The sequence below is a fragment of the Peromyscus eremicus genome, chromosome 2 (assembly GCF_949786415.1).
Source record: "Peromyscus eremicus chromosome 2, PerEre_H2_v1, whole genome shotgun sequence".
Classification (NCBI taxonomy): domain Eukaryota; kingdom Metazoa; phylum Chordata; class Mammalia; order Rodentia; family Cricetidae; genus Peromyscus; species Peromyscus eremicus.
In genome coordinates this window covers 158,690,875-158,710,516 of record NC_081417.1, presented here as the reverse complement: position 1 = coordinate 158,710,516, position 19,642 = coordinate 158,690,875, and the positions used below count along the sequence as shown (strand labels likewise).

Here is a 19,642-nt window from a genome sequence, read left to right as displayed (position 1 = left end):
ACATAATACTAATGATCCCGTCATGGGAGAAATAAATTTTTTTTAAAAAGCCCAACTTCTAGTACAAAACAATCACAACCAGGGCTTAAAGTACTGAGTTGATGCTGTTTAAATTTCCAGAGGTATTAGTCATTCTTACATGGAAGATGTTATTTTCTCTTGATTATCTAGTTAATGCTTCAATAAATGTTTAATTTTCATAGTAAATAAACAAATAAAGACCAAAATTCATATTTTTAAATTATATCATTAGGTATGTTCTTATCTATTTATCACTACTAAGGATTTGGCTCTGCTCTTTGGGTATCCTTAAGGAAAACTCAGGCTCAGTATTGGAGATTTAATACTGCTTTAAATTTAGGAATGGGCAAACATCTTACATTATCTCCACAAATTCTTTGTTATAGAATAGCTACTGGGGTGTATGGTCCTCTTTCCGCAAGGACAGTAGGGATAATTGTGGGAGTAAGTAGTTTAATATCTGAAGGTTTTATTGTACATCCAGGAACTACAGATGAAGATTATAAAGGAGAAATTAAAATTATGGCTTATGTAAAAAGGACTATGCAAATAGAAGCAGGGGATAGAACTGCTCAATTGTTATTACTCCCATATTGTAAAGGTAAATCAGCTTCAATATACAGGACAGGAGAGTTTGGAAGCCTGGGAAGAAAGTATTTTGGCAAACTGTTATTAATGATGAGAGAACAAAGTTGAGATTGAAGGGTTAGTGGATACTGGAGCTAATGTGTCTATAATGTCTCAAGAATCTTGGAATCCCAACTGGCCTTTACAAGAAGTCACCACTTAGTTTTTAGGCATTGGAACATTAGGTGAAACAAAGTGTAAAGTAGATTAAATGTATAGGACCTGAAGGAAAAATAGGGATATTAAAGCCTTATGTGTGGTGTTGTTGTTGTTTTTACTCTTTACTCTTTGGTCTTTTGGGAGACCCACCACCCAGCTCCCAAATAAATACACACAGTCTTATTCTTCTTATGAATGCCTGGCCTTAACTTGGCTTATTTCTAGCCAGCTTTTCTTTTCTTTTTTTTTTCCAGGTGTAGTAAAACATGCCTGTGGTATTGTATTTCCCCAAATATTGTTCATGCTAATAAACTTATCTGGGGTCAGAGACAGAGCAGCCACAATATTAAACATAAAGGATAGGCAGTGGTAGCACACGCCTTTAATTCTACCATTCCAGAGGCAGAAATCTATGTGTTCAAGGATACAGACAGGCATGGTGACTCATCATGCCTTTAATCTCAGAAAGCAAGCCTTTAATCCCAGGGAGTGGTGGTAGAAAGCAGAAAGGTATATAAGGCATGAGGACTAGGAACTAGAAGCATTTGGCTGGTTAAGCATTTGGCTGGTTAAGCATTTGGCTGGTTAACCATTCAGGATTCAAGCAGCAGTTCAGCTGAGAGCCATTGGGATGAGGACACAGAAGCTTCCAGCCTGAGGAAACAGGACCAGCTGAGAATTGGCAAGGTGAGATAGCTGTGGCTTGTTCTGTCTCTCTGATCTTCCAGTGTTCACCCCAATAACTGGCCTCAGGTTTGATTTTATTAATAAGAACTTTTAAGATTCATGCTACACATGCCTTTAATTAAAGAAATCTGGAGGCAGGAATAAAAGGGGAAGGATTCTTAATGTCTGCAGCCACCAACAATTATTTCTCCCAGAGGACACAGCCCACTTTTGGGAAATGGGCAGCTTGACCCCTGGGCCTGGTTCCCATCTTCCTCAGATAACCAGACAGTATCTGAGTCCTGTCACTTGTGCTAACAATGGCTTATAAGCCAGAGTGTGCTGCAAAAGAGGGAAGCCACAAAAGGGCTGCAACATCATAAACACTTTGTTTAACAATGCAAGACACTGTATTTAGTTAGTTTTTTACAATCTTCTCTAAACATTTCAACTTTGTAGAAATCAAATGCAAAATATGTGCATTTTTAAATTAGCATATACTCAACTATTCCAATCAGAACAATCTCCTACAGTGAGACACACCTAGGAGGGTGAGGCCGTGCCAATCTGTACACACAATATTTCCTGGTGGAAAGCACACGGGACTAACTCAGGTGACCTGGCCTCCATCTTAAGAGTCCCTGAAATCCTGGAGCAAACTGGAATGGAAAACTAGAGCTCTCGGGAGTGGGTCAGGCAGTGCCAGTTCCGAAGTGTGGAAGGAACATCAAGGACCACGGCCCAGGGAGGCTAGTCTCAGTAATAAGATTGCTCAAATTTAGCTGTATATACACCTATCTATGTGTGATCCATAACTAGAGATAAAAAGGAGCCATATAAGATTTGAAAACCTTAAAATCACTCCAGTAAATCAGAAGAACACCAGAAAATTCACAGTGGCTCAGGGTTTGGCCAGAGTCAAGCCTGCTCCAGAGCTGAATGCCTTTGGGAAAACCCCACTAGCACGTAGATCCCAAACAGCAGACATCACAACTGCCTATGGCTAAAGTGTGTTACCAGTTCACAAGGAAGTGAGTTTCTGCCCTTCTCCTGGCTCTGCTTCCCCAAAAGGAAAATCCAGAGGTGGATTATTTATACAAGGAATCACGGACACTCAACTGAGTACTTAGCCAGCTTTACTTAATTTAAATTATCTCATCTACCTTTTGCTTCTGTACTTTTACTTTTCTCTATTTCTGTATATCTTTCCTTTCCTTCTTATTCTGTGCCTGGCTATGTGGCTGTGTGGCTGGCCCCTTCTTTCCTTGCTCCTCGATCTCGATTTTCTCCTCCCAGATTTTCCCTTCTATTTATTCTCTCTGCCTGCCAGCCCCGCCTATCCTTTCTTCTGACTTGCTATGGGCTATTCAGCTCTTTATTAGACCAATCAGATGTTTTAGACAGGCAAAGTATCACAGCTTCACAGAGTTAAACAAATGCAACATAAAAGAATACATCATATTTTTGCATCATTAAACCAATGTTCCACAGCATAAACAAATGTAACACACCTTAAAATAACATTCTATGATATATGTGGCTGATATAGCCATGAATTTATGGGAGATAGATTTGTTACAACAATGGGGAGCTCAGATTAATATTCCTGCAATTTCAGAAACGGATAATAGAATGATGTTAAAAATGGGATACATTCCTAGAAAAGGTATTGAAAAGAATTATGTCCACCAGCAGGACAAAATAGGACTTGGCTACCCTAATTTGGAGTAGGGGCCACTGCCAGAAGCCCAACTGCTCAGCCTTTAAAATGGTTAACTAACAAGCCTGCATGTGTGGAGCAGTGGCCCTTAACTAAAAATAATTATACGTACTTGAACAATTAATAAAAGAACATTTAGATGCTAAGCATATTGAGGAAACTACTAGTCCTTGAAATTCTTCTGTACTTGTAATAAAAAAGAAATCTGGAAAATGGAGACGTTAACTGATCTGAGAGCTGTAAATAAAGTAATTCAACCTATGGGTCCTTTATAGCCTGGAATTCCTTTACCTTCTTTATTACCTAAAGATTGGCCTATTATAGTTATTGATTTACTAGATTGTTTCTTCATTATCCTTTACAAGAACAAGATAGAGAGAAATTTGCTTTCACAGTGACTACTTATAATAATAACTATCCTATAAAATGATATCAATGGAAAAGTCCTTTCACAGGAAATGTTGAATAGTCTAACTTTGAGTCAATATTTTGTAAATCAACCATTGGAGATAATTAATAAACAATTTTCTCAATCCATTATTTACTATTATATGAATGATATTTTCTTGAATTCTTCTGATACAGATACTTTAGAAAGAACGTTTAATGAAATACAAAGGATTTTACCTTGTTGGGGATTATGGATTGTTCCTGAGTAAATACAAAGAGGAGATTCTCTTAATTATTTATGATTTAAATTAAGTAAACAGAGAATCAAGCCACAAAAAGTATAGATTAGGAGAGATCAATTGTACACTCCTAATGATTTTAAAAAATTATTGGATGTTATTAACTGGTTGAAGCCTATCATTGGATGGACTACTCAAGAATTATGTAATTTGTTTAAAATTTTGCAAGGTGACCTAGACTTAAACAGTTCAACACAGTTAACAGCTGAAGCAGAAAAGGAATTGGCCCAAGTAGAACAGAAATTGTGAAATGCCTAAATAGATTGATTAGATCTCAAAATTGAGTGTATTTTAGTTATTTTACCTTCTACCTACCTCCTTTCTAGACTCATTATGCAAAGGGAGGATGGTATTTTAGAATGGATTTACTTTAGCTCACAAACAGAATAAAAAGTTAAAAAACTATATAGAAAAGGTTTCTTTCTTTTTTTGTTTTGAGACAGTTTCTCAGTGTAGTTTTGGTGCCTGTCCTGGATCTCGCTCTGTAGACCAGGCTGGCCTTGAACTCACAGAGATCTGCCTGGCTCTGCCTCCTGAGTGCTGGGATTAAGGGCTGCCACTACCACCTGACCTAGAAAAGGTTTCTAAATTAATTATAAATGGAAAAACAAGACTTCATCAATTATCAGCAATGGATCCAGCTGAGATTGTAGTACCCTATACTAATGTTGAAATTATGCAATTGGAGGTGATTAATGATGACTGACAAAGAGCTTGTGGTAATTTCTTAGGAGAAATTAACAACAAATATCTGTAAAGTAAGTGGCTTCAGTTTATAAAAAGAACTAAATGGATTCTTCCCTGCATAGTAAAAATATAAATAAATAAAAGTACCTATTTCTGGGGCTCTTACATTTTATACTGATGCAAATAAATTAGGAATGGCTGGTTATAAAGCAGAAAACATCAGTAAAGTAATTCAAAGTCCATAATGTCTCAGTCCAAAAATCAGAGTTATATGCCATTCTAATGGTTTTATTAGATTTTATGAATCCCTTAATATAATTACTAATTCTCAATATGCAGAAGGGATTGTATTACATATAGAAACTGCTGAACTTATTCCTGATAATTCAGAATTAATTTTTTGATTATTGCAACTGCAACAAGCAATCCAAGACAGAAATTATCCACTATATATCACTCATATTCAGTCTCTTACTGGATTGCCTGGGCCACTAGCATAAGGAAATGAAGAAACTGATCAATTACTGGTAGGAAATGTGCTGGAAGCTTCAGAATTTCATTTAAAAAAACATCATGTTAATAGTAAAGGCTTAAAGAAAAAGTTTTCCATTACCAGGCAACAAGCTAAAGAAATTATAAAAATTTGTCTTTCTTGTTCTTTGTATAATCAAGTCCCTTTACCTGCAGGAAATAATCCTAAAGGTACACAATTTGACAAATGGATGTATTTAATTTAGCAAAAATTTAAAAATTAAAATATATTCATCATACCATTGATATGTACTCTGGATTTCAATGGGCATCTACTTTGAGTTCTAAAAAGGCTGATTCTGTAATTACACACTTATTAGAGGTGACAGAAATGGGCTTACCAATACAGATCAAAACTGCATATGTTTCCAACAAAATAAAACAATTTTTGTGTGTGTTATAACATGAAACTCATTACAGGATACTTTATAATCCTACAGGACAAGCAATTGTTAAATGATAAATAATCATATTCTAAAGAGATGCTTTTTAAACAGAAGGGGGATATGAAGACTCCCAGGGATAGATCCCATCATGCTTTACTAACTTTAAATTTTTTAAATGCTAATGAAGCAGGGACACCAGCTGCTGAAAGGCATTGGACCACAGGAGAAAACTGAGTCAAACTGTGTGCCACAGGAATATTTTAACATCGGAATGGAAACCTAGGAAGAGTTATATTGGGGCCGAGGGTATGTTTATGTTTCTGCAGGAGACAGAAAGTTGTGGAAGAAAGAGATTTTAAAAATGCCTTTGAAACAGACTGCTGATTCTCCTACCAGGGACATTGTCTGATGAAGGGGGAAGAACAGTTTGACCAGCTGGGGAACCTTCCAATGCTGCAACTTTGTTCCTTGTTGTGCTATCTGTGGTAACTGTACAGGTAATGAGGACCAACGATACATATTGGGCCTATGTTCTGAATCCTCCAATTAACACAGGAGTGAGTTGGGAGATATGAAAATCCCTGTGGTGGTTAATAAATCATCTTGGCTTCTAAGCCTATGGAGGAGGGCATGGAAATCATGAGTTATACTGTGGGAGTGCAAGGAATTCATATTTGTACGGGAAATGGAATTCAATGTCTAAATGTAACTTTTCAAGTGTGGCTATGTATAGTTAATACTGTTGTTGGCTGTTTTTACTCTTTACTCTTTGGGCTCTTTGCTCTTTGGGGGGCCTGTCACCCACCTCCCAAATAAATCACATGGAGTCTTATTCTTTCTTATAAATGCCCAGCCTTAGCTTGGCTTGATTCTTGCTAGCTTTCCTTAACTTAAACTATCCCATTTATCTTTTGCCTCTGTGCTTTTACCTTTCTCTGTTTCTTTATACCTTTCTTTACTTCTTACTCTGTGGCTTGCTGTGTAACTGGGTGGCTGGCCCCTGATGTCATCCTCCTTCCTTTTCTCATTCCTTCTATTTTTGCTTCTTCATCCCTCTTTTTCTTCTATTTATTCTCTCTGCCTGCCAGCTCCACCTGTCCTTTCTCCTGCCTCACTGTTGGCTGTTCAGCTCTTTATTAGACCATCAGGTATTTTAGATAGGCTTATCACAACTTTATAGAGTTAAACAAATGCAACATAAAAGGATGCAATATATCTTTGCATCATTAAACAAATGTTCCACAGCATAAAAATGTAACACATCTTAAAATAATATTCTACAACATAATGTTGGCCAGGATTTTCATAAATTTCACAGGCTTTATGTGTCTGGTTTTAGAGGACAGGAGATTAGTGTTATACTAGCTCCATCTGTTTTGTAAGATGTGCTGGGCTTCCTTTTTCACTCTCAGGAAACCTTTTCTCCACCATTCGCACACAAATCCCACGTTCCTTCCTGGCTTTCCTTTCACCACTTTCAAGGGTAGATGCTTAGTGTGCACAGGATTCTGGGTCCCACACCCAGTCCCGGCAAAAAGAGCAACGCACAGGATGACAAAAGCAACATCAAACAACAGAGCGAGGAGGAACTGGGAGTGTTCAGGGATCAAAGAACCAAACCTTGTAACCCCAGCTCTTCGTTGGTGTGGCGGAGGATCAGGAATCCCAGACTAGCCTGGGCTACATAGTGAGATTGTTTTCCCCTTCCACTACTTAGTATTTAGTGTGTGTGCATGTAAGCACTGGTTCTCTGTAGCAGGAATCTTAAAGATCTTATTAATAAAAACAAACCTGGAGCCAGGTATTGGGGTGAATGCTGAAAGATCAGAGAAACAGAACAAGCCACAGCTTCCTCATCTCGCAATTCCTCAGCTGATCCTGTTTCCTTAGACTGGATACCTCTCAGCTGAACTGCTGCTCAAAAGCCTAAAAGCTTAACCAACTCTAGTTCCTGGTTTTCACGCCTTATATACCTTTTTGCTTTCTGCCCTCACTTCCTGGGATTAAAGGCGTGAGTCACCATGCCTAGCTGTTTCCAGTGTGCCTTTAAACTCACAGAGATCCGGATGGATCTCTGCCTCCCAAGTGATAGGATTGAAGGCGTGTGCGCCACCATTTTCTGGCCTCTATATCTAGTGGCTGTTCTGTTCTCTGACCCCAGATAAGTTTATTAGGGTCATACAGTTCTCTTCTTTCATCATATGGGTCCCAAGAACCGAACTCAGGTTTTCAGGCTTGGTGGCTGGTGACACAGGATAAGGTCACCTGCAGGCTACCTCACTGGCTCCTACATAGTGATTTTGAGGCCATCTGAGGCTGCGGGAGACATTGTCTCATAAGCAAACAAAACAGAGAACCAAATCTCACAGCCTGAACAAACAAGGGACGGCCAGCTGCTCTTCCCACGTCTTTCTCCAGGGCCAGGAACAGCCTTGGAGAGCAGCTTGGAAACAGCGCAGCTTTACCTCACCAACGTTCAGATTACAGCCTCGGACTTCATCTCAAAGCTCTTCCAGGTGTGCCCTTAACTCCTGCCTTTCCTGATGTCTTCCTCCCATAGATTCAGGGTGAGGTGGGGAGGTGTCCATGGAGGTGCAAACATCCATCTTCATGGATGTGTACTTCCTGCTCTTTTTCTAAAATGCCTTTTCCTCATTAAAAAAAAATCATGATTATACTTTATATGTATGGGTGATATATATATATATATATATATATATATATATATATGTATATGTATGTTTTGCCTGCATGTATGTCTATGCATCACAGAGGCCAAAAGAGGTATCAGATATCCTAGAGTTATAAATGTTTGCATGTGGGTGCTGGGAATTGAACTCAGGACCTCTGGAAGAGCAGCCAGTGCTCTTACCCACTGAGCCATCTCTCCAGCCATTTTCTTTGTTTTGATTGTGCCTAAGAGTCCAATGTTTTCCTCATGTTCTCATTTCCACGATAAAAAGCAGGTGACCAAGGTGACCAAGGTTAGTCCACATTTTGGTCCATGGAACAGTGTGGAAATTTCTGTCCAGAGGAGATTCTGGGCCTGACTTGGGATCTGAATGTGTCCGACTTTTGGGGGTAGAAACCCTTTCCCAGTCCTGTCTTTCACCGCTGCTGTTACCACTCAAAACCCTCCCTGTCACGACCCACTTTCCTGACACATTTCCATTCTGAGGCACCCAAAGTGTCATTTCTAGGGGAGGGGATTGGTTTTGGATTTTGGGGATAGATTCTCATGTATCCCAAGCTAGCCTGGAAGTTACTTTTTAGCCAAGGATAACCTTGAACTCCTAATCCTTCTTCCTTCGCCTTGCAAGTACTAGCATTACAGACATTTCCACCACATCCGGCTGAGCCTTTGGAACGTCTTGACTTCAGACCTCTAGAATCTGGATAGTTATTTGCCATAAGCTCTGACCATACGGGTGTGATACCTGTGAGATGGCACTCAAGCCAGAGGATGGGGAGACAGAGGACGAGGAGACGGGACAGGGATGCAGGGGACGGGGGACAGGGAGAGGTAACTATTCTGACCTTTGGAGTAGTCCTTAGGTAAGGATCTACCCTCTGCCCTCACCCCCACAAAACTGTGCCCTTTGGGGCCACTGGCCACCAAACCCAACGAGCCTCTTCCTTTGGCCCCAGCAGATGTCAGACTGGTCACTGGGTCTTCCTTGTGGCTTCCATGCAACCCCTAATTTCTGAACTTCTGTAAATATCCAAGATGCTCACACAAATAAAGTCTGAACTCAGTCAGAACAGCTCTGGGGGCCTAGCTTTCTCTAGGGCTCCCCAGCTCTCCTGTGGGGCAGCAACTGTGTGATTAGGCCTGGGGCTCTGGTCTGCCCAGCCCAAGGGCTGCTGCTCATCACACTTAAATCCTTCCTTTTCTGTCTCCCTTTCTGTCTCGTTTCACTCACCTTCTCTGGCTCTCCCTTTTCATGCCCCACCTGGAACTGCTAGACACTGTGTTCTTCTAACACCAGGATTATCTTGATTGTTTTTCAATGCTGGGGATGGAACCCAGCCAGGGCTGTGTGTACGCTAAGCTCTACCACTGAGGCACGTACTCAGCCTCCAGGACTATCATAATAACCAAGTTCAGACTCAGAGCGGCTTTCAAGACTTAAAGTGTTACTGAGTGTGGTAGAGCACCCATTTAATCCGACTACTCAGGAGGCAGAGGCAGGCAGACCTCTGAGTTCAACACCATCCTGGTCTACAAAGCAAGTTCCGGGCCAGCCAGGGATACACAGTAAGACCCTGCCCCATCCCAAAGACTTATAGGCTCTTTTATAGGACCTAACTTCCTTGGGTTCCTTCTATACCAAAATATTGAGGGCTCCCTTGAGCAGAATGTCCTACTTCTATTGAATCCTCACTAACTGGAGATCCCCTAATATTTTCTAAGTCTTTATCACCCTACTCTCATGCCTCATACCTCTTGCCATAACTCACTTACATAAGCAGAATTCTAGACATTTCTATGTATAACTGTGTGAGTCTTAAACTGTATGTGAGTTTGTGCCAAGATCTCCAACTTTAATCTTTCGCCACACAGAGTATCCCAGGATCCCATACCATCTGTACTCTCCCACTGCTATGATGGCTCCCTCCATCTGCCGTCCACTCACGAAGCTGCTCTCTTCCAGTGTGTTTCACTTGTGGGTTTATGCATTCTCAAGATGAAGGCTCATTCCCAAGCACGTCAACAAAGCAGAGAGTACCCAACACGTACCACTGAGCTAGATGCTACAGACATGAAGTCATTTAATTCCTGCGGCAGCCACATGGGACGTGTCCTGTTTGTTTCACTTTGACTTGAAATACAGAGAAGCTAACTAACTTAGCATTCTGCATGGTTAATAAATGGCAGAACCAAGGTTTGGACCGGAGAGTAGATTCAGGGATCCCCTGGCTCCAGGTACTACTGTTCCTGTGAGCAGAATCCACAATGGTACCAAAGTCCTCACCTCCCAGTTCTGACATCACCCCTCCCAGGCATTCGAGGAGTTCATCTTTCAATGGTTCTGTGTTGCTCATGTGTTGTAGTACATCAAGGATGGCTCAATCATAGCATGTGCCTCCTGCGTGTCATACTGCTCTTGCTGGTTGCATGACTAGATGCCAGAGAGTCTCTATTCTGTATCTGTAACAACTGCCCCTGACTCCCATAGCTGTCTGCATCACCCTGACTGCTGCCCTGCTTAGGAGAAGACAGCATATCCCATAGCCCACCGTTTAGCATTTCCTTCCTCACACCTCAAGGCTTTCTCTACACTTCTGTAATCACACACACACACACACACACACACACACACACACACACACACGCACACTCCCACGTCTCTAAGACTCCAGTTCCACCATGTTGATGTAAGGGCCCTCCCATCCTTCCCACTTCTCCTTCTGCAGCTTTAGACCCCTTTGGTTTTTATTCACCGTGTAACTGCAGACATGCAGAGCCCCTGCCCCGACTTCATACATAACACCTCTCACCCCTCACACCATTTGCAGTTGTCACCCTTCAGCAGAGAGTGTCCAAGGGTCCCTCCATGCCCAATCCTGCCCTCGGGGGACCAGCCATCCTCAGCAGCGGGGTCACCCTGACAGCCATCTTCTGCTCACAGAGAACTGGCATGTCCAGGTAATATGGTGATATTTTATTTGTACTGAAATGTGATTTTATTTGTATGTTAATAAATAAAGTCACCTGGGAGTCAGAGCTAATAGCAAGACAAAGCTGAAGCTGGGCGGTGGTGGCGCACACCTTTAATCCCCATCACATGACAGGCAGATCTCTGTGTGTTCAAGGATACAGCCAGCATGGAGACACACGCCTTTTAATCTCAATACCAACCATAGAAGACCTGGAGGTCTGTATAGACAGGCAGTGATGAGGAGGTCATGTGGTTGGGTTTACAACCAATGAGAAGGAAGAACAGAAAGTCAATAAAAAGACAGATACACAGGAAGTAGGTCTCTTTCTGAGGGGAAGGACGACAGCGGCAGAGAAGGGTAAGAAAGGGTTTTTAGTATCAGCTCTTAGCTACTACTCTGACCTCTTGGGCTTTTAACTCTGCATTTGGCTCTGTGTTTCTTGTTTAATAAGACTGTTACTTCTACAAAATGAAAAGTGTCAGATCTCTTTTATTGGTTATACATAGGTGTTCCACTAATATCATTTACAGTCAATAGTTCATGCTCAGTTAATATCTCTCCATGGTCTGTTCCCCAGCTTCATGACACTGCTGGGTCAGGATAAGGATGACTTCAATCCCGAGCAAATGCCAGCAACCTCCTTGGGTCACTGTGGTTCAGTGACCCCCTAGGCACGTGGGAGCCACCAAAGGGTCAGCTTGGCTGGTGTAATGTGGTCCTCCCGTCTGGTCCTGCAGGAACTGTTTTTGTTAGAAAAGCTGTGTTACAGTACCCACACCACAGTCTCCTTAGCAAAGGTGAGGGACAGTGTCGCATGTGGCTGAGAGCCTGTGACTGGCCTCTGTGCTTAGAGACAGCAGAAAAGCACAAAAGGAGGTCAGATGTCCTCACTGGATGGGGGCTGGTGATGGGGCTGGCATTCTCTGCCAGGCTCGTCTCATTTCCAGTGTCACAGACAATAAGAAGACAGAACCAAAGTCCAGAGAAAAGGTCCATGCAGACCAGCTACACTGGCTCGTGCCCTGGCTCTGGTACTACGGAGAAACAGCAGGTGGAAGGTCTTTGAGTTCCTCCTTCTCTGGGTACACATCCGACACCTTGTTCTTCTTGGCAAAGATATGGTTGATCTCAATGAATGACCTGCCCTTGGTCTCTGGGATGACCAGGAAGATGTAGATGGTGGTGAGGAGACATATGATTGCGAAGATGATGAAGCTGTAGGCACCGAGGCCCACCTGTGGGAAGAGGGACCAGTGAGGGAGGATGTGCTAGAAGGTTCTGACTTGGTGGGTTGGGGATTTGGGTCCCACTCACTTGAATGAATGGGAAGATGAGCCCCACGGTGAAGTTGGAGAGCCAGTGGACACTACCCCCGACCATGTAGGCGGCTGGTCTGGAGGACTGCAGGAAGATCTCAGTGATGAGCAGGGCAGGGATGGGACCTGAAGAGGGAGCACAGAGGGATGGTGGCGAGATGTGAGAGGGAAGGGTGAGGAGAGGAAGCAGGGATGATAGTTAGGTTAGGGGGAGACACCCTCCCTGAAGGCAGAGTGACTCACAAAGGGTCCTTGAGCCTGTGGGTGTTTTGGCACCCTGGTCACCTGGCCATGGGGGCAGTGAGTATCTCTAAGACACAGGACTTTGGGGAGTGGCTGAGTGAGGAAGCAAATGCAGGCATAAGGATGTTGGGTGTGATGCATGGCAGAGGCTGCCTGTGGAGCTCATTCTGTTGATCTAACATGGCAGCGCTTACAACCCAGAGACCCCAGCATCACCTAAATCCCCAAGCGACCAAGCCAGCCCCTTCTATCCTGTGCTAAAAGGAGCAAGGCAGAAGTCACTTGGGATGCATCCACCCTCCCTGGGGTTTTTCAGAGAAGCTCCTGGAGGACCAGGATGTGGGGCATTGAACCTACAAAACCAGCCTAGAGATACATACTGGGTCCCAGGGCATGTCCTACGACATAGACGATGACGCAGACGATGCTGACGTAAGGCATCCAGGAGACGGTGTCCTGTGGGTGGGAAAACGGGAAGTCAGCACCTGGCAAAGCGAAGACCTGCTGGGTCTGGAAGGAGCCAGCAGTGACTTGGCTAGACCACGTGATGAGATCTTAGAAGTCAGCTGAGAGGGGGCTGGATTTGCTGAGGGAGGGGCACATGGTCCCTAGACACCTGACAAAGACTGTACTTGCTAAAATACACTAATTTTTGGTGCCTAGTCCCTTTACTGTGGTAAAAACATAGGTTGGGAGCAATATAGTGTTGTTCCTGAGCAGGGCCACCAGCACAGCTGGTACCTGATGTGACAAGCTTTTTCTGAAAATGCCTCTAGCCTTCAAAGGGGCTGAACTTTTGCTGGACCCTGAAGCTAAGTTACTAATAGGCCTTGAGATCATTGATGACTGTGTACTTAACCTGCTCTCCTGCTGTGTATTCCAGCTGTATAAGTTTATTGTCCCATCAATACAACAGTATAACCAACCTGACAATATCTTGATTTCCTATGCAATTAGCTCTTACAACCTAAGCTAAATGCATAGCTTTAATCTTTAGTTATGTACTCTTCTATAGCCTGTCTTTCCATGCTTCTGTGCACATGTGTGAGTGCACGTGCGTGTGCATGTGTGTGTGTGTGTGTGTGTGTGTGTGTGTGTATGTTGTGGTAATTATTAGCTGAAAGCAGCCAACATGTTAAAAGCAAACTTCAACAACAAATATCTCACATGTGTTGGAAGTAAAATGTGGATATAGGCTGATAATATCTGTGTGTGACTTTGAATGCTATTCTGGGCCAGTAAATTTATTGGGGGTCAGTAAATAATGTCTTCCCTTATAAAACTCTGTTAAAAAATTCTGTAAAATAGCCAAGCAGTGGTGGTGTATACCTTTAATCCCAGTACTTGGGAGTTCAGGGCCAGCCTGGTCTACATAGTGAGTTCTAGGACAGCCAGAGCTATGTAGAGACCCTGTCTGAAAAAAAGAAAGAAAGAAAAGGAAAGGAAAGAAGGAAGGAAGAAAGAAAAAAGGAAGAAAAAAAAGAAGAAAAATAAAAGGAAGAAAGAAAAGTATCCCTCATTCTTTTCCAATCTCACAGTGTTTACTGTGCTGTTCAATAAATATAGCTCAAAGCCCTCTGTTAGGGACACAGATATTGGACACACACAGGCCACACACAGGTCACAAACTGCGAACCAGTGGAAGATACAGGGAGAGAAGTGGGGAATTCAAATTTGGGTTCACACATGGTTTAAAGTACCCCAAGAGGAAGTCTCTTTCTCCACCCCCCCATGTGACACCAGTGCATTTTGGTGCCTTCTCTGAGCCTTCTTTAAACGGGTAATTGTCACAGCATCCTTTACCTGCAGCGCCAGAGCGACCGTCAGCACGATACAGGCAGTGAGGCAGGTGGAGAAGCCAAGGAGGAGTAGAAGCCGCCGTCCCCAAAGCTCTACCACAAATATCTGGAGGTGTGGGAGGGAGGAAGTGAGGTTCTAGAGCCAGTGCCCCATGTTTCTGTGGGACAGAGCACCCTTGCCTGGGGCTGCCATCATGGGAACACCCTCATTATCCCTCAACCAACTTTTGAGGTGTCAGGAGGAGTGTGTGCCCAGCCACCAGTGTGTATGTAATTGTACATGCATGCACAGAACATGTGTCCTTGGGTGGCCAGTGGAGAGGTCCAGCTGAATCACTAGGGCCCCAGATGTCCACTCTCAAATGAGAGCCCAAATTAAGGGCCTGTGTCCTGTGACTCTAAGCTTCAGGCCCACATGGAGGCCTGGCTGGCTTCTCTGAACAGGGGGACAAATCTCACTCAGGTACTACCTAAGCAGTGAGTCATGAGCTCCTTGTAGGGCCACTGAGCTACCCTGTGCAGAGACTCCCTCCATTTCTGCCATGCTCAGCAGCCCCAGATAGAAGAGGTCAGAGCAGAGTCACTGCACACAGTGGGAACATCTGTTTGGGCCTCTGCTTTTAGGGGTCCATGGCTGCTCCCCATTGGAGTCAGGTATGTCCTCACAGCAGAGCTTTGAGGCTGGAGGATCAGGGCCCAAGGGGCACATTGCATACTTCAGGCCCCAGATCCCTCCAAGGTTAGGATCTTCTTCACTCCACCCCTGGTGGCTGATAGGACCACAGCCTCATAGACACTCACCGTGACAATGGTCATGAACACATTGACTGCCCCTGTCCCAGCAGTCACATACTGGACGTCATTGCTCTTCACACCTGCGCTGAGGTAGATCTTGTCAGCATAGTAGTAGATCTGGAAGGCAACCATGGGTTTGGCAGAGGGCCTTAAAGGTAGGGTGGCCAGTGGCCCACTGCACCCCAACTCCTCAGAGCTATATGCAAGAATCGTTGTTAGCACCCGGTCACACACTGCTGCCCCTAAGCCCACAGGCTGCCCATACCGCGTTCACTCCTGACAGCTGCTGGCCAGCCATGAGGACGATGATGGAGATGAGTTGCCAGCGCAGGGACTGCATCTTGAACAACTTCCACACAGAGATAAAGCCCGCGGCCTTCTCAGCCTCATCCTCCCTCTGGATCTCCTCCATTTCTAGGGTCACATCCTTCCAACCTCGAAGCCTCTGCAGGGCTGAGGGGAGAGACAAGCAGAGGGCATGAACTCAGAGCTGAAGAGCCTGGGGATCCAGGGTGAAGAGGAGACCACATAAACCTCACCTTTCTCGGTGGCTGACACGTCTTTCTTCTGAATCAGCAGGTAGCGGGGGCTCTCAGGGAAGAAGGGCAGGAAGAGGACCTGTAAGGCTGCGGGGACTCCAGTCAGCCCCAGGAGGATGGGCCAGCCTGTAAGCAAGGGTCGACTGTCACCGAAGACTAGGGACCTGGGCCCCTTTCCTCTACCCCTTGCATGTGCCAGGCACGCAGCACCATTCCCCTGAGGCAGGACACGGCTCTGTGAGGACAACGCGTGACTTTTTTCAGTGGTTGTGTGGTGGCTATTTACACAGTGGTTAAGGCATGACCACTCCACACTATGAGGTGGGCAAACAAGAGCACCTGATGATTCCAAATGTGGGCAAGAACGTGATGCCAGTGGGAAGCCTCCATGTGTTATTATACAGACCTGCATTGCCCTCCAGGGACCAGGTGGCTGGAGCAGACTGAGACCAACACTGTGATCCCACCCCAGGTACATGTCCAGAGAGGCTTGTGTCGGGACACAAAGACAGCTAAACTGGAGTGGTCAGAGCAGCACTGGGAAACTGGGAAACAAAACCAGTGCAGTGCGGATGCCCATTAAATCCTCATGGGATGGACGGACAAAATGTTCTCTCCTTGAATAGGACTGTCCCTGCCCTCCTGCTCAGTGCAGTGCAGTGCAGAGCCTGGCTCCTGGCTTTGAGTCCTGCCGGCTGTGGTGCCCTGAGACTCAACCCTAGTCCATTCATTTTGGGTCTCAGCTCCTAGGGAGAATGTGGCACCTTGACAGAGGTGTCCTGGACACATGCAGGACTGATGGAAAGACAGGAGGGTGTGGCAGTGCAACACAGAGCCAGGCATAGGCTGCAGGGTCTGAATCTTAACAGGACCTTGGATAAATTTCCAATCTGCTGAGTCTCAGTTATGGGCTTATCTGTAAAATGGGTGTAAAGTACATGATCTCCTGGGGCTACCAGGGGAAGAAATGAACTACTGCAGAAGACATGGCACCTGGGGCCATTGCAAGCAAGTGCTACGTCCTGACTGGTGTGATCATTGAGACTGGTCTCCTCAGAAGCTCAAGAATCAGAAAGAAAGACAAGAAGGAAGGGAAAGAAGAAAAGAGACGAGACCAGACGAATAGGGGGTAGGGCTGGGCTCCATTGGTAGAGTACTTGCCTAGCATGTGCAGAGGTGTTAGGGAATATTATTTTAAGGTGTGTTACTTTTGTTTATGTTGCATTTGTTTAACTCTGTGAAGCTGTGCTACTTTGCCTGTCTAAAACACCTGATGATCTGATAAAGAGCTGAATGGCCAATAGCAAAGCAGGAGAAAGGACAGGCAGGGCTGGCAGGCAGAGAGAATATACAGAAGGAGAAATCTGGGAGGAGAGATCTAGGAGCCAGAGAAGGAGGAGGACTCCAGGGGCCAGTCACCCAGCTACACAGCAAACCACAGAGTAAGAAACAAAGAAAAGCATACAGGAATAGGAAAGGAAGAGCCCAGAGGCAACAGATAGACAGGATACTTTAAAGTTAAGAAAAGCTGGCTAGACACTAAGCCAGGCTAAGGCCAGACATTCATAATTAAGAATAAGCCTCCATGTGTGATTTATTTGGGAGCTGGGTGGCAGGCCCCCCAAAAGAGCAAAAACAACCAACAACACAGAGGGCTCTGGATTTGGTCTTCAGCACTGCATGAAACAGCTGTGGTTTTACACACCTGTAATCTCAGTACTTGTGGGGTAGAGACAGGAGATCAGGAGTTCAAGGTCATCTTTGACTACAAGGTGAGTTCGAGACCAGCCTGGGTTACATGAGACCGTGTCTCAAAAATGAAAAAAGTAGCTCAAGACTCAAGACAAAGAGGAGGTAATGATGCCATTTATAAGTTATTGTGTGCTTCCAAGTGTGTGGACAGTCACTTAGTAGTCAAGGGACATAGGCCCTTCCTGTCCAGTTGAGACACCTTGCCATATCCTAAGAGGAATGTGTCACCACGTGCTTGTTCAGGGCCCACAGTGTGCATGGTGGGCTAGGGACAGATCGTGGCAGCAAGGAGAGTCTTCACTGGACAGAACAGGGAAATCAGGCCGTAGTTCCCGGTAATGGCAGTAGGGGCTTCGGGGGCAGAGGGCGGGGGCAGGGCTCTGTTCTCACCTTCCTCATTTGCTAAGACATTCCGAAAGCCAAACAGCTGGGCCACGAGGATGCCGACGGTGATGAAGAGCTGGGGTACCACCCCAAGGGCCCCTCGCAGGTTTTTAGGGGCCAGTTCCCCTAAGTACATAGGGACCACATTGGAAGATAGACCTGAAGGAGAATTGAAATAAGATTACAACCAGGAAAGAGTCTTGGAGAGACGGACTGTGTCTTTAAGGACCCACCCTACTTTACCAAGCACACTCTCTAGCCCAGCCCTCCCTTCAGACGGGAATAACTCAGTTGGTAATGAACTTGCTGTGCAGCCATGAGGACTGAGTTCAAGTCCCACATAAGGCTGGGTATGGGGGTGGGTACATACTGGTAATCCCAGTGTAGGGGCTTGGGGAGGCAGGCAGATCTCTGGAGCTTGCAGACCAGCCAGCCTGGTCTAGTCAGTGAGCTCCAGGTTCATTGAAAGACCCTGTCTCAGAAAACAATGTGTAGAGCTCCCGAAGAATAACATCTGACGTGAACCTGTAGCCTCTATACACATGTGCACCCCACCTCACACACAGCCTCCCATAACACAATGAATGAATGACCTCACACACAGACTCCCATAACACAGTGAGTGAATGAATGGCCCTTGCAAACACCTCTTCTAATTTTCAGCTCCTTCAATAAAGAAATCGCACCAGAGATGTCCTAATGGAAGTATTTGCCCCTTGACTGGTATCACCCGGGTGCGCAACCTGGCCAGGCCCTGTGTCCTTGCTTCTGACCGGCCTGGGTCTCAGGGAGAGGATTAGACATGCTCCTCTCCTTTGCCTCAGGGAGAAAAGAGAAGAACACCCCTGTCCACCAGATTACTTTCTGGGGACAGCACATCACACAGTGAACCCCTTCACAGAGACCTTTCCTCACACACAGCACAAGTTCCATTTGTTAGTTCACATGACACAGTGGCTCACACCTTAATCCCAGCACCTGGGGAGGCTAAGGCAGGAAGGTTAATGTGAGATCCAGGCCAACGTGGGATACAAAAGGACACCATGACTTAGAAAAGCTTCAAATGGCTAGCAAGTTGAGTGGTTAAGAGCACTTGTTGTTGCAAAGGATCTGGGTTCAATTCCCAGCACCTACATGGAAGCTCACCACCTTCTCAGGCACAAATGTAGCACACAGACGTACATGCAGTACACTTATACACATACAGTAAAAATAAATCTAAAAGAAGCATGTCTTTAATCCCAGCACTCAGGAGGCAGAGGCAGGTGGATCTCTGTGAGTCCAAGGCCAGCCTGGTATACAGAGTGAGTTCCAGGACAGCCAGAGCTGTTACACAAAGAAGACCTGTCTTGAAAACAAGCCAAAATAAAGCAAAACCAAGAAAAGCTTAAAAATGTAAAAAAACAAAAACAAAAAACGACAAATTTCAGTATATATCATTGAAAATCTACATTGCTAGGATTTACGTAATGCTGGGGCTACTCTGAACCCCACTATTTAATCTTTAAAAATATTTATTGTTTTTAGTAATGTGGTTGTGTGTGTGTATGTGTGTGTCTTCATGGGCATGTTTACATGAACACAGATGTTCTCAAAGGTTAAACGGTCAGATCCCCCAGGAACCGGAGTTATAGGTGGTTGTGAGCCTCCCAACATGGGTACTA

At 44.7% G+C, this 19,642-nt stretch overlaps 1 protein-coding gene across 3 annotated transcripts in view; it reads right to left on the bottom strand.

Moving 5' to 3' along the window:
- Positions 1-11,619: 11,619 nt before the first annotated feature.
- Slc2a5 (solute carrier family 2 member 5) overlaps positions 11,620-19,642 on the bottom strand; it is a 34,562-nt gene continuing 26,539 nt past the window's right edge. For all 3 annotated transcript variants that reach the window (XM_059255424.1, XM_059255426.1, XM_059255423.1), the window contains exons 6-13: positions 17,985-18,137; positions 15,843-15,968; positions 15,569-15,756; positions 15,310-15,420; positions 14,513-14,614; positions 13,090-13,165; positions 12,465-12,592; positions 11,620-12,385 (exon numbers count right to left, since the gene is read on the bottom strand). In XM_059255424.1, coding sequence (XP_059111407.1) covers positions 12,185-12,385; positions 12,465-12,592; positions 13,090-13,165; positions 14,513-14,614; positions 15,310-15,420; positions 15,569-15,756; positions 15,843-15,968; positions 17,985-18,137 — 1,085 coding nt within the window. In that variant the 3' untranslated portion in view covers positions 11,620-12,184. The remainder of the gene's footprint in view (positions 12,386-12,464; positions 12,593-13,089; positions 13,166-14,512; positions 14,615-15,309; positions 15,421-15,568; positions 15,757-15,842; positions 15,969-17,984; positions 18,138-19,642) is intronic.